Source organism: Pinus tabuliformis, chromosome 5_1 (genome assembly GCF_031772625.1).
Source record: "Pinus tabuliformis cultivar Carrire ecotype Pingquan chromosome 5_1, CPIR1, whole genome shotgun sequence".
Lineage (NCBI taxonomy): Eukaryota > Viridiplantae > Streptophyta > Pinopsida > Pinales > Pinaceae > Pinus > Pinus tabuliformis.
This window is the reverse complement of record NC_142305.1, coordinates 453,669,931-453,684,617: the sequence shown is the minus strand read 5'-3', so window position 1 is coordinate 453,684,617 and position 14,687 is coordinate 453,669,931. Positions and strand designations below refer to the sequence as shown.

Sequence of the window (14,687 nt, the reverse complement as noted above, 5' to 3'; positions counted from 1 at the left end):
TTTCAGTAATAATAAATAGTAAGATATAGGTTTATGAGTGATGTTAATGAGTATGGATTGTGATTTTATAGAAGATGATTCTTCTTTATTGATGACAAGTTGTGAAAGACAAATGGAAAGCCCAAGAACCATAATTCTCTAAAAGGAAATTCAACTAAGGGAAAAACAAAAAAAATTTAAGGGGCCACCTAACAGAAAGGGGATAGAGCCTGATGGTGGAACAAGTCCCAGGAAATAAACATCTATTAGCGGCAAGTTTTCTACATGCTATGAGGTTGGGAGGAGTTTGAGTGTAGAAAAAACTAAGGAAGAGGAATAAGTGTCAAGTTTCCAGAGGATAGGAAATGTGCTAGCTTGAGGTTTTATCTATGACTTCAACTATCTACTATTTGAAAGTCAAAATCTACAGAGATAATAATAAGCACAAGGAATTCATCTCTGTAAAATCATAATGTAGGCTTACAAGTGCCTCGGTAAAGAGATTTGGCATCATACAAATAGGTGGAGCATCCCTCATCAATCTGTATTACCCCATCTCATTACTAGTTCATCCAATCCTTATTGTCTTTGTTGTAGTAGTGATGTTAATTGGCATGTTTATTTACTGCTCATGCTATATGTAAGATATTTTAAATAGTTTACTAATTCATTAAATGAAGATGATGAGAAAGCTACTGTCATTTTAAATACTTGGATATAAATGAAATCTCGTAGGATATACTGTTAATTTATTAGAATCATTCTAAAATTGTTTTCAAATAATGATATTATCTCATTCATGAATTGAATATCAACGTAATTTCTTACGAGTTTCCAGAGTTAAAAATATTATGAAAAAGTGCTAAAGCCCTATAACATACTTTATATTTTACTAATTATTTGTTTTATTACAATAATGACCATCTGAATGGTTTGATAGGAAGGACTAAATAGAGTGTATATTGTTGAGAAAAATGTTTACTACCTTCACATCATGGAAATACATATATTGGCCAAAGGAAATTCGACTAAAATTATGTAATTTGTAATATTCCTTAATAACCTATGAAGAAAGACTGCAGCTGAGCCAAATATTATTTCCTCAAGATTTCAAAAGGAAAAATTACATAATCTCCTAGACTTATGAAATTGTGATGTATCAAATTAAATTATAGAGATGAATTATAAGCTTATTGAAAAAGAATAAATATTCATGGCTCAATCCAGTATAAACTACTATTATAAAGTTTTATCTCCCAAATATCGAAAAATAGTACAACAATGAAACTAAGGGTGATAACATGTAGGAATAGAGCTAAATAAAACCATGAAACAAAAAATGTCACCTACAAGAATAGTTCTAGACTACACAAATTCTAGGAATCATAATAAATCTAAGAGCACACCCATTAAGGTGCAATTTACAACTTCAAAGAATGACATTTTGAGGAAATATAGTATACCCTATGAGGTAGGTTGTAACAATCAATAATAAAAAGAGACATTGACAATAAATTTGGCTATGTATCTATTTGTCCCAATAAATATATTTTTATAGATACCTAGAACATTAGCAACAATGGAAATGCAACACCGTATGTAACACGAAGGGTATGACAAGGGTTTATGTTAAAATAATCCTACTATGGCCGTTATTATTGATCTTTGAAGGACCAAAAACAAATAAAAGGTCAAAATGAAGAAGGTAGACAACAATAAACAAGCCTACATTTTGTATAAGGAACTTTGCACATTTAATGTACTGTAAATAGGATTAACTTTATATCATGGAACACTCATTAGGCTATTGAAATATATCCTTACCCTATCCGTTTCTTAAGGGCTCATAAGAGGACCCAACATTAAATAACTATAGAAAGTTATTAAACAAAACAATGACCTTTCATTACCCCAGGAGAAAGGATGAATAAATTTATGAGTATGAAGAGTGGGGACCTAGGGTGTTAACCGAATCTCGAATATACATTTACAAACAATAAATGTTTGACATATGTATGATAACCATATAAACTAGTAACATATGAAAATAAGTTATATAGAAAAGGGGTGAGCAAAAGTCGTTCAAGGAGACACATGGAAAATAAGTAGGAAAAGGAAGTGGCCATCCTCTCATCATCATGTCGAGGGTCACTAAATGTTGTGAAAGTGTTTGGTAAGAAGGTCCATGGGACTAGTTACCTTCCTTCGTTGGCACATGGTTTGGTAATATGAGAGTCCCACATCCAAATGATAATTATCCTCCACAAACCACACAAGAAAGTTATTAGTATACGGTAAAGCAGAAACCAAAGAAAAACACAAATAACTAAATAACATCAACACCAATGATAGTAAGTACGTGTAATGTCACCCAATCCCTTTAAAATTTATAAATTATGCAAGTAAATATTATCAAGACCACGATACATTTCATGTAATAAAAAAATGAACATGGGTAATATCTATTTTGGCACTCAGAGTTTTGGGATGTAGAAAGGGGGTGGAATAGGAAAATATTGCATACAAAAGTAATAGAACAAAGTAAAAATACATAGATCTGAAAGGAAGAATAATTTAGAATATAATAACATGAATGGAAGGTCTATAGCCATAACTCCATAAGGAAAGTCTGTACCGTAGTGCCACGATGTGCTTATTGAGGAGTCCAAATCTTCCATTCATGTATCAAGTATTCATGTCTGAACCCTAGTCTTCGAATGTGCTCACCAAGGAATCAAAATCCACCATCGATGAGTCATGTGTCATTATCTAAGCACTTGGATCAACTATGGCCGAACTAACACCAAAAGGAAGTTATTAAATCGATAGTAACCATTTTGTTTAGGGAAATAGGGTGATCATAATTGATTCATAAATCCAATGGTCCTCAAATCATTAAGCACATTAACGTGGTGGTGGATGAAGACCGATACTTAACACGAAGAGGGCATGTGCCCAACCATTCATTAATTGGGTAACTTGTTGTGAATGGCATAGAACAAGTTAAGGTGGAAATGTATTCACAGGGTCGTGTCAAATGTTGACGAACGCAACTATGGAGGCCCCTCGTAAAAGTTAGACCCTTGTCCGAATTGACCTAGGATAAGACTAAACATGTGCGGGCTGCCGACATAGCTATAATAAGAATTTCTCGCTCTAGTCAGCACATTAATCACATTGACTTGGCTCAATGAGTCACTAAATGACTACAAAGACAACATGTACTTCCAAATCTAATAATGTATAGGTAAAAAGCATCATAAGATGTAATGATTAAAGTCGGCAGAAAATATTAACTTATGATAAGGGTAGGAAAGGCAACTACATTTCCATCCTGATAAAGATTTACCCCCCTTGATCTCTTTAAGGGTTGGAAAATTAATTTCAAGCTTAAGCATCGAAACCTGATTGAATTATTTCAGGGAAGCGAAATTTATAAGTTCTTTGCGCATCCATATTTCCACAACCTGTAATTATGTTGATGTAAGTTTTTAGATATTTGGTATGTGTAGGTTTAATGGTGTCTAAGGTTTCTCACATCCTTCATGATGGGTGATGAGACCATTGGAAATGTAGGACACTATTAAACTTGCACACAACATCTATTGAGAAACTTAATCAACAAGACATTATTTCTTGAATCCATGATGTGGGTGATGAGACCACTCGAAATGTAAGACACCATTAAAACTGCACACAACATATATCCAAAAAATTACATCAAAATATACAAGTTATATAAAGTAAAATGGTGACGGTTAGAATACCACACTTTGTTTAATAGACAACTTATAAATGAAATTGTACCTAAATAATAATGATAATAATAATAATTTGAGAGATGTTTAAAATCCCTTCAAATGGATTTCTAAAATTTTCTATAGTCATAATAGTCCACATAGAAAAAATAAAAAATAAAATATTGTTAATCTCAATCATTATATTTTTATCACATTTAAATTTATCATGTCTAAATTTTTAGTTTCATTAAATTTTATAATTAATATTAATGAATAATATTGGATTATTTTTACTTAATTATTTTCTCACCTTATGTGTCTTTGAGAATGGGTGGTTTATATATGTGATATTTCTTATTGTTTTCATCAAAATTTTAAAATTTTGAGAAAGAACTCCTAGATTCGATTATTGGAATAAAAAAATCAATATTACTAAAATTAACATTAAACACTACAAATACCATGAAGTGAATAAATACATCATCTGTACAGCAACCAAAAAAAATTGAAAATAAAGCCAATTTTCCTTTTAAAATGCTCACATATAATCGAAATTATACCATAATTTCTAAATGTATCAATTGTAAAATTTTAAAGAAATAAAAGTAAAAATAAATGAAATAAGAGTAAAAATAAATGATCTTATCTAGCAAGCCGAATTAATTTAATTAATTTTAATATAAAAAACAATTATTTCTATTTTAATATATTATCAATTAAATTTTAATAACAAATAAATAAAATTACTTTAATATAATTTTCATAAATTATAAATCTAATTTTAGATTAACTATATACCAACAAATTATTTTTCATTTTCTTTATAACCCGTAATTCTATGTCGTATAAGAAAAGAAATGTTACATATTTATAATACCGATGTGCAGCCACTGAAATAAACTACTCTTCATAACATCTCTAGGGCGGAGTATAGAAATTCGTTACATATTGACTATATCAGAGATATGGCGCCAATGTGAGCTCAGGTACAAAAATTATATTAGCCGAGAGATAGACTATGAAGTTTTATTTTATTTATATCAATAAACCTTGAAACAAGTCTGCTAAAGGATAAGTCTGCTAAAGAATGTCAGACTGGCCTTACAATGCTGTTCAAGGTACATTGTTTAAGAAACTCATTATCCTAATTATCCTGAGAAATACGTATTGCAGCATTAATTATAGTTCGCGACTATAAGAATCATTGCATGAACTCTTCTAGGGTATGGGAGAAAGGAGCCTAAGGAGCTCATTCACTTTCTGCTTCGTCTTTGGTGAACAGCCCATTTGCAACAGAAAAAGCAGTCTCTCAAGGGTGCCCATCTGGAGAAATTCTGTCAGCAGCTCTTCTTCTGTGTTCAAGCAGACTCTCAATAAGATCCCAACTGCGTAGTTAGTTCCAGCATCGGACACCGCCAGCAAGCTTCTAACAATAGTTGGTACCGTTAGGGCATGGCCCACTATGGCACACCGGCCTTCTGAAATGGTGGAGAACGCCTCCATAATTGCTAGCGATTGCTCGGCGATGTCTATGTCTGCACCAAGAAGAAGCTCAATCAAGCGAGGAACGACACCTGCTTTGGCGATCTTGGCTCTATTTCTAGTCAAGCTACACAAACGCAATAATGCCTTCAGGCTGGCCTTAATGGCAGAAGGATATGGACTTTCGTTTAACAGCTTCAGAAGTCCGTCTATGATTCCTTCTCTCGTACCAATTTCTCTGGCAGCATTTATATCGTTTGCCAGTTTTTCCACAATAGATGCTGCCTTCATTCTGGCCTCCACACTAAACTTTGCCAACACGCATTCCAGGGCAGCCAGCACAGAGGGTCTTATGAAATCTCTGCAGCTGGGTATATCATCCACAGAAAACAATGAAATTGCACCGATTGCTTTTTCCACTACCTCACGATCCGCACCCATTTCAGAATTCATTGAGGCCTCAGAATCCAAAATGTGGATAAGAACCGGCAAAGCTCCCTCAGATTGAAGAAACTGTCTTTTGCTTTCGCGAACCGTGGATAGACTTCTGAGGTTCTTGAAAGCTTTGAGTTTATCTGCATTCACATCCTGAATATCGTCAACTATTTGGCGCACTTTTCTCGGCTCTTCAACGGATTCAGGTGTCGGATTTCTCATGAGACCATTCCAACTGTTCGCAACACACCATTTCTGTATCAACCTGCAAAGAGTGTGATTGGGGATGAGCTCTTTGCTGTGAAGAACCTCGAGAGTCGCTGGACAAACATTGTTTCCATCGCCAAACCATTTTTCAATGGAAGTTCGGTCGTAGCTTATTCCTGAGGATAGGATCACTGGATCTGTCATCAGTTCCAAAGATATAGGACACCTGAATAAGGGTGGGATAGATACCGATGTAGAGAGATCCACGAGTTCCTTTCTTGTCTCTGGCATGTTTTACAAATTCTTAAAATCTATAATTCCTTGAATTGGAAACACTAGCTAAAACAGAGAAACAATTATCAGACAACTAAAATGATTGTGGAAACATTGTATTTGAAAATAAAATTATTATATAGATGAAACTACACTACCGCATAAATCGCTTAGGACCATGACACATATATAGATGATATTGTCATAACTTTATATATAGATAGTATTGTCATAACTTTATAGAGCCTCTGAGAATACGAGAAATGGCTTCGAAAAGAACGAAAAATTAGGGGATAATTACAAAAATAGATTGCAAAAGGAAGAGCGTCAAAAGATCGTGTCCAGCATTTTGATCTTGAAAATTGCGTTGGACTGATTTTTATTATGGAAACGGATCATTGATTATCTTTTTTAATAGGTTGTCTTCGACCGGCCACTGAAGAGTCTTCGGCTTGAACATTCAAACATGCAGCAGCTTACGACTGGAAGTCTTCATTGGAAAACTAATAACACGGATCTTCTGGCTTGAACATTCAAACAAGCAGCAGCTTACGACTGGAAGACTTCATTGGAAAACTAATAACAGCGATCTTTTATTCCTTCTAGAAGACGTTACAAGAAAATCTAGATCAATCCGCCCGTTATTTACTTGACTTTGACTGTAATGTTACGTGCAGCGAGCGTGAAGTTGAATAGAATATTCAATAATCTAAGAGTTGAATGGGGCTCGGTCAGGTCCTCGTCTCGCATCATGGGCTGTAGCGTTGTGACATGAGACCGTCGTCCGAAATGTTAGGTCCCATAACCTGTCTTCAATTTGAATGCATTGGAGCAGTTAGCCCTCTTTGGCCATTTTAATTGAAAAGGGTAAATATTACTGTGATTAATATATAGATGTATGTTTATTTTTAATGAGTTGTCATTATTTTCGAGGTTTGGTGTGGCTTAATACTAGAGTTTTTAGCATATTTTTTCCCTTAGTATAGGGATAATCATCCTATGAGGTTTGATCTTGGGTTGCCTTGTTAAGGAAGTTCATCTTCGACTAGTGCTAGTAAGACTTGACTTTATTATTATTATTATTATTATTATTATTATTATTATTATTATTATACTATATCTTGAATATATTTAATATTCAAATTCACACTGATTTTAATAATCTAATTGTTAAACATTTTCATAAATATATTTTCCAATCAATTTTAAACAAAATGTAATATTATTAAAATTATAAATTTAAATTATATCACCTATTTAATTCTCTCCATAAAAGCAAAACTTTTCCATAATTATAAATTAAAACAACAAACCTAAAAATATTTCAACAAAAAAAATATTACATGATATAATAAAAAATAACCGAAACACAAATCTTTAATGATTAAACTTATTCTTAATATATCTTATCAATATTAAAACTTTAAATTTATATTAGATGATATATATAATTTATATATCTATTAGAGCAATTTTGAGGTACAAAATGATTCTTGTGACAAATATTTTAAATAATAGTGGAAATAATAAAATAATATTAGATTACATTGTTAAATTTTTGAGGAAAAAAAAAATTCAATTCATATTTTCAACTTATTTCACTACAATTTTACTCAAATTTCAAGTAGGAGCATTCGTTGGATGCATAATTTAATTCCTCATCCAAGGAGTACCCATGTTGCATACCTTTTTGATGAACCGTGTTACACAAAAAATGAGAAGTACATAAAAAACATGATTGCAATCACATCTTTCATGTATGTCGGTACATCGGAAGTGTGCAACACGGACATTGCTTGGATGAGTAATTGAATTTTTCATCCAACGAGTGCTTCCACTTGAAATTTGAGTGAAACTACAGGGAGATAAGTAGAAATATGACTTGAAATTTTATTTTTATTTTTTAACCTTTTTAATTTTTTACTGCAAAAATGGTGAATCGTCTCTCATAGTTGAAATCATCATCTTGAATCTTATTGGTTCTTATAAAGTTGATTTTGGTTCTGCCGCCCATTTTTCACCTCAAAATTTCTCTAATTGTAAAAAACACTCACAGAGAAAGCATTTTTTTATTTTACACACAATTTTTATTTTAAATTAATTTGAAGAATGATATGGGCTTATGAAAATTGTATTTTTGTTTTTCATACTCCCTTTTGAATTCACCACATTCACCTTTTGCATACTGTGGCCAACCAAAACTACTGAACATTGTTGAATTTTGTTTTTCAAAGTCCCACATTTAACTCGATCATGGCCCTTTTCTGATGGAATTTTATCAAATCAAGAAACTAAATCTCAATATGCACTTTCACGACATCTAAATGAATAAAAAATCACATTATTATCGTGGCTACATCTAGTGTGTTCTAAATGGTGAAATCAAAGTAGTTGCAACTACAATACCCAAATTATTTGTCATGGATCATTCGAGGTGACCAAAATTTTCTTTATTTTTTGAAAACTTGTAACCCCTTTAAGCATGACCAGAATCAGTACTAAGGGAGTTTTTGGCAATACAAGAGAGAAAAGGTTTATTTGAAACTTTTTGTGTCACCACATCGTTTCCTTGTAAAGGAACTATTGCCTTTTAGTTCAGACTGGACAAGGATAGTCCAAAACAAATCTGCGAAGACCATTATATAGAAATCATATAGATGGTGGACACCATTTATGAGACGTTACATGTCCTTTTGGGAAAGAAATGTCTTAGTAGGTTTTTCGAAAGAAAATTCTTTGCATAGGTGTTAGAATTGATGCAATTAGATGTTACATTCGATGATACATGTTCTTTTCGCTGGGAGGAGTATGGGTTACATTAATATTAATTTTGGGAGTATGCTTTACATTTTAAAACGTATTCAACTTCATAGTTGAGAAGTGCAACTTCATGTGGGTAGTTAGTGCAGAAAAAAGAGGCAAAGTTTGAACAAAGCAATCGAGAGTAAGAAGTTAAAGAGTAGAATAGAGGGGGTTGAGGTTTATTGTATGCCTATAGCCCAAATATCTTATGTGACTCCACTAAATACATCTTCCTTTATATTTCCATATTTCCATACTATATAAAATAGTGTAAGGTAGCTTCACCTTCTAGCCATATTTCTCTCATAAAGGTTTCCTAGGGAAAATTTTTTGTCTATTGTGTAGGCATATGTGTATTTCCTTTTGTTTTCTATATATTGCATTTCAATGTTTTTGTTCATTCAAAGCAAGAAATCAACAATTAAATACTTTTTCACCTAAAGGAAAAATTAACCCAATATAATATATATTTAAGTAATTTTACCATATATGTTGTGACAAACTAATCCAATGGAATATCAACAACTCCTTCCACTTCATCTTGGTATCAATGTTAGGTTTCTTCGGGTTCCTTTTGTGGAAAGTTGTATGGGATGAATGAATTGATTTAAGGAGAAAGCTGTAGAATCCTAGCAATGGAAGATAAGTTTCCTCTAGATTAGGTAAAAGAGAGATTAATCAAGTTGAAAACATAAATTGTTGACATCAATCACTTATCAACAACATCATTCCACCCCTAGAAATTAATCTTAGAACAGTGAGATAAAATAGAGGCTCTAACGCAGATACTGGATTAGAAGGAAAATTGGGAGTTCATGAAAACACTAGAAATGAGTCAAGGAAAGAGTCTGAGAAAGATTATCCATGTTTGAATTTCATTAAGAATTCATAGTCCCTATTCTATATGGAATAAATGCAAAAAATAAATCCACACCTAAGTGATATGATGGAGTGAAATTGGTTAATTGATTACAGTAATTAAAAGCTTATTTTAGAATTCTCCACATAGATGAAGAAAAAAATATATCATTTAGTTTAGAGGGCCATTCCATTACCTAGTGCAAAAGCCATATTGAAAATTTTTGTCTTCTCCAATAAATAGGTGAGATGACTGAACAACCATCACTAAGTTCCACTTTTACCCTATCAAGTACGTGGAGGACTAATGGACTCAATCAAACGTAAAAGTGTACAAGAGTACACCACTCGGCTAAGAAAGATGACAAGAATGATGTGTAACTTCGCCAGGAAATGAATTATACTCCTCAAGTATCTAACGTATCTATATAGCGATCTATAAAATAAAGGGATGATTTTTTAGCCATGGACTGGGGACATAACATACATATATGAACAATATATGGAATGCATAGACCAAAAAAAAAGGAAACCAAGTGGTTCAAATTAGAAAAATCACCAAGAAGCTTCGAAGGATTTGGAGAAGAAGTTAGAAGCAAGAAAGGGTAAGAAGATCTCAACCAGTGTGTTTTAGTGCAAGCATCCTAGCAACATTTTTAACCATTGCAACATTAATGGTAACACTAAAAAAAATTCCTAGAAGCTACATTCAGAGATAAACCTAAAGAACCACAATAATTATGCAATGAAAAAGAATAGTTTGGCTATAAATTTGAGTAATAAAGTTGAAACAAATTCTAATGTGGATGTGAATATTTTGTGAAAATTAGTGCAAAAGGAAGTGAATATTAGCAAGCTTCATCATGACGATGGGTAGGAGATGAACAAACTCTTCCACATTGATATCCAAGTCAATAAGGCCAAGATATATTCTTTGATTGACTTAGGTTCACAAACTATTCTCATACCAATGTATCTAGTGATTTATTTTTTTGGAGATTGACTACTGTCCTATACCATATCCATTATGATGGATAAACAAAGATGCAAATAAAAAGGTAGAAAAATAATGACATATTAAATTTCTTATAATAGTTGATTATATTGATGAAGCGGAATTTGATGTGGTACGACTCGATGTATTAGATTCATGTTTGGACATAACTACATGGATACGAGTGATACAATATTCATGTGGAGAGCTAACCATTAGTGCCTTATCAAGGATGGGATTTCCTTTATTATCAACAAGCATAAAGATAAATCAAATATATCACCGTAGGTGTGAACTAATATAATAAACTAATTACTTCCAATAATAAATATATTTTAATTTTATGAAGAGAAGATCAATGATGAATCAATGTTATCAAAGGCATCCATAGAGAGTTGTACTAAAGAGAGAAAACATCAACTAGAAGAGTTTTCATAGACACAAAATGGAGTGTTCTAGGAACCCAAAGGGTTACCATCCAATAGGGAAATGGAGCATGCAATACAATTAATTCTAGAACCCCAACTGTGTAATATTTATTTGTATATATAGTCCATTTTTGAAGAAAATGAAGTTAAGAACTAGCTAAAGTAACAACTAGAGTAGCATGTGTTTCCACCAAACAAGTCACCTTATGGGCCAACCATAATAATTGTACCAAAGAAGGATTGGACTTGGAAAGTGTACATCATGCATTTTGGTTTATGAAATGCACCCATTACATTTATGAGTCTAACTAATGATGTATTATGCCCATATGTAGATTCATTTATTATTGTATACTTAGATTATATATTGGTTTAGAGTGCTCCTTCGGAGGTTCCACCTAGGAGGATCATGGATCTCATCTAATGGAGGTGCTGAAGACTTTGAGGAAGCATGAGACATTGTAAAACCTCAAAAAATGTGAGTTTTAAATGTTTTCTTTGGTGTATTTGGTTATGTAATTCGTATATGGGAGCTTGAGATATATGTTATCATGAAGATGAAGTCCATCATGAAGTGGCTAAAGCCCAAACATTTCTCCAACGCTATGAGTTTTGTTGGGGCAACATAGTATCGTTGGAAGTTTGAAGCTTCATTTTGAGGAATATCTACACCAATATACAACATAACAATGACAGTAAAGAGTCTCCAATGATGAAAGAATTAGAAAAGCTTCTTGTTCAGATAAATAGGAAACTTAGTTAATCACATATTCTTGTGTTACTAAACATCCATATGACCTTCAATGTGTTTAAGGATCTAATTGAGTATTCCTTGGGAGTGGTCTTGACCTAAGGAAGAAGGGATGTATATTATCTTTATGAAGTTATTTCATGGGGAGGTTATCATATATGATACACATGACAAAGATATTTATGATTAGTACAAATTAGACAAAGATGGACACATTATTTCATGGGAATAAATACCATTATCCACATAAATTAGTAGTTTCTATGCTATATGTAGGACAAGAATAAGATACAACAAACAAAGAATTACAAGAAGATGGGTTTCTTACAATAATTTTACCCAGTTATCAAGTACAATAACGCAAGCATAAGTATATAGATTTGGAAACTTTGATGCATATGGAGCCTTTCTTATGTGATGCATTCTCAGAGGCATATATATAATAAGAGGGCATTAAGGAGGTACTTTAGTAGCTATGGGGCCAAATTCATATAGAACATGGTGATAGCAATATGGAATATCATTTCCATAATGGTTTACTCTGTAGGTTGAACAAACATTGTGATCTTGAAGGTGACAAATCATAGCTTATATAACAATATAATACCTATAAGGTTGCAAGGAAATCAACATTTTGGCTCTGGGAATAAAATTTCCTACTTATAGAGTGATCAAAATCTCGATTAGGGGCCAGAATTTTCTCAAAAATCAAAATTCTCAGATTGGCTCGAAACTTCTATGACTGTGTCCGTCTCATCAAGATGGTCACAAAAAAATTCATTTCACTAAAAACTGAGTCCGGGTGAAGGAGAAAAGACTTGTTTTTCATTTTCCTAAACAACTAAAAAAATTGCAGAACAAGATAGAATGATGACATGGAAGTATAGTCAGCATGATGGGAATCTTCTTCTATTTTTTTCCAATGAGGTTGTGACAAGTGTCACTTTAGGATTTGTCAGTTTGGTTGTGTGAAGGTGGAATTGCCCAATGTCCTCCAAGGTGGAATTATTGGTTCATGGTGAATATTATGTGGAAATTGTATATATATATATATATATATATATATAATTTTATATGATTTTAAATTCATATATTATATTATAATTATTAGATATTAGATATTATATTATATATCTAAACTATATATCAAATCTGCATATAAACAATACAATGACGCATTAAATCGAAAGTCCATGAAACATTTAAATATGCTAATGTTTATTTCGATGGGAAAAATATATTATGGGATGGGTAGAGGGAGGGTTGAACCCGTGACCTCCCCCTTCCAACTCCTATGTTTTACCGCTGGACCAAACAACAGGGTTTGAAACCATTTGCCATGACCTTTTATTTAATGCAACAGTGAATGCTCACGGTGGGAGCGGAGGGAGCCAACCCTCTCTCCATATGACCACACTCCAAAAACCAAGGGCTAGCGCAAACAACTAAGTGCTATTAGCACCTCTAATCATGATCATCATTAACTAAACTGTTGTTAAGTTTGGCGGAAAATTTGGAGCACCAACTTTGGTGGGACTGTTGGTTTTGGCAGTGTTAACTCGAGTTTTTTCTAGTTTTAGTGGGGTTTCCTAGGGAAAAACTGAATGAAGCATATCTTGAGCAATTTTCGACCAATTTTGGAAAATTAATAGTCATTCCTAGATGATTCTAACATTGCGAACTCATTGGTGCAGGTTGTAGAGGCATAGAATAACTTATGTGCATGATACTCCCATGTTGAAGTTGAAGAAGCCCAGGGCCACCAATGGATGAGATACAACACAGTTTAGCCAGAGACAATTTTTAGAGATCTAATATCCATTTTTTGGGTTTTTGGGTTTTCTGAACCCAATGGTATAGTTTTCAAAGCTATTGGAGTGTAGCAGATGCTTGTAATCATACATTGACCAATAATTCCAAAGAGGACCTAGCCATTGATGGATGTCCTAGGAGATGTAGCCCAGTACTGGAGGGTGAAATCCTTAACCAATTATGTATTGTGAGTTTGTTTTGTATGATGTCTACAAATTTATTTGTTTTTCATGTTATTTAGGAAACTAATTAATTTATAATTTGGTCACACATGACACATAAAAGACATATAACTTGACACATAAACCTCTTCCCTAACTTGGTAAATGAGACAAATCAAAATATGTTTTAACTCATGAGGTAGCTTGCATAAAAATTACAAGTTTTCCCAAGAATTCACATCATGGAGGTATGTGTACCTATCTATAATGTAAGAAGTTGTAGCTTGTCACATTAGAAAATTTCTATATTATTGTACCAACAATCCGCATAAAAGGAAGAAAGGTCTATAAAATTCCTTTCATGCACCTGATCATCCTTTGGAATGTAGTTCCTTGGATTTTGTGGGAGGTTTACTAATAATTGACAAAGGACATGACTACTTATTTGTGGTAGTTGACATGTTTAGCTATATGTGCATTCCTATGCCCTATAAAAGGCCATCAAATGGAAAGATGTAGCAAACTTGTTCCTTGAATATTTCTTGGTGCAATTTGGGATGACAATTACAAAGATTTCAATTAAGAGTACTATATTTCTTAGGGAATTTTGGAATATCATGTGGGGGAATATGAATACAAAGTAGAAGATGCATACAACATTACATTCATATATATAGGGGAAAATAGAAGTATTCAACAAGATTTTGGTGAATATTTTCATGGGTTATGATCAAAAGCATCCTAAGACTTGGGATGCAAAATTGA

General features: G+C 32.8%; 1 protein-coding gene across 1 annotated transcript; it reads right to left on the bottom strand.

Moving 5' to 3' along the window:
- Positions 1-4,937: 4,937 nt before the first annotated feature.
- LOC149165446 (U-box domain-containing protein 26-like) lies at positions 4,938-6,134 on the bottom strand. Its single transcript, XM_089429812.1, has one exon. It carries the CDS (start codon positions 6,132-6,134, stop codon positions 4,938-4,940), a length of 1,197 nt encoding a protein of 398 aa, XP_089285938.1.
- Between the last annotated feature and the right edge of the window lie 8,553 nt (positions 6,135-14,687).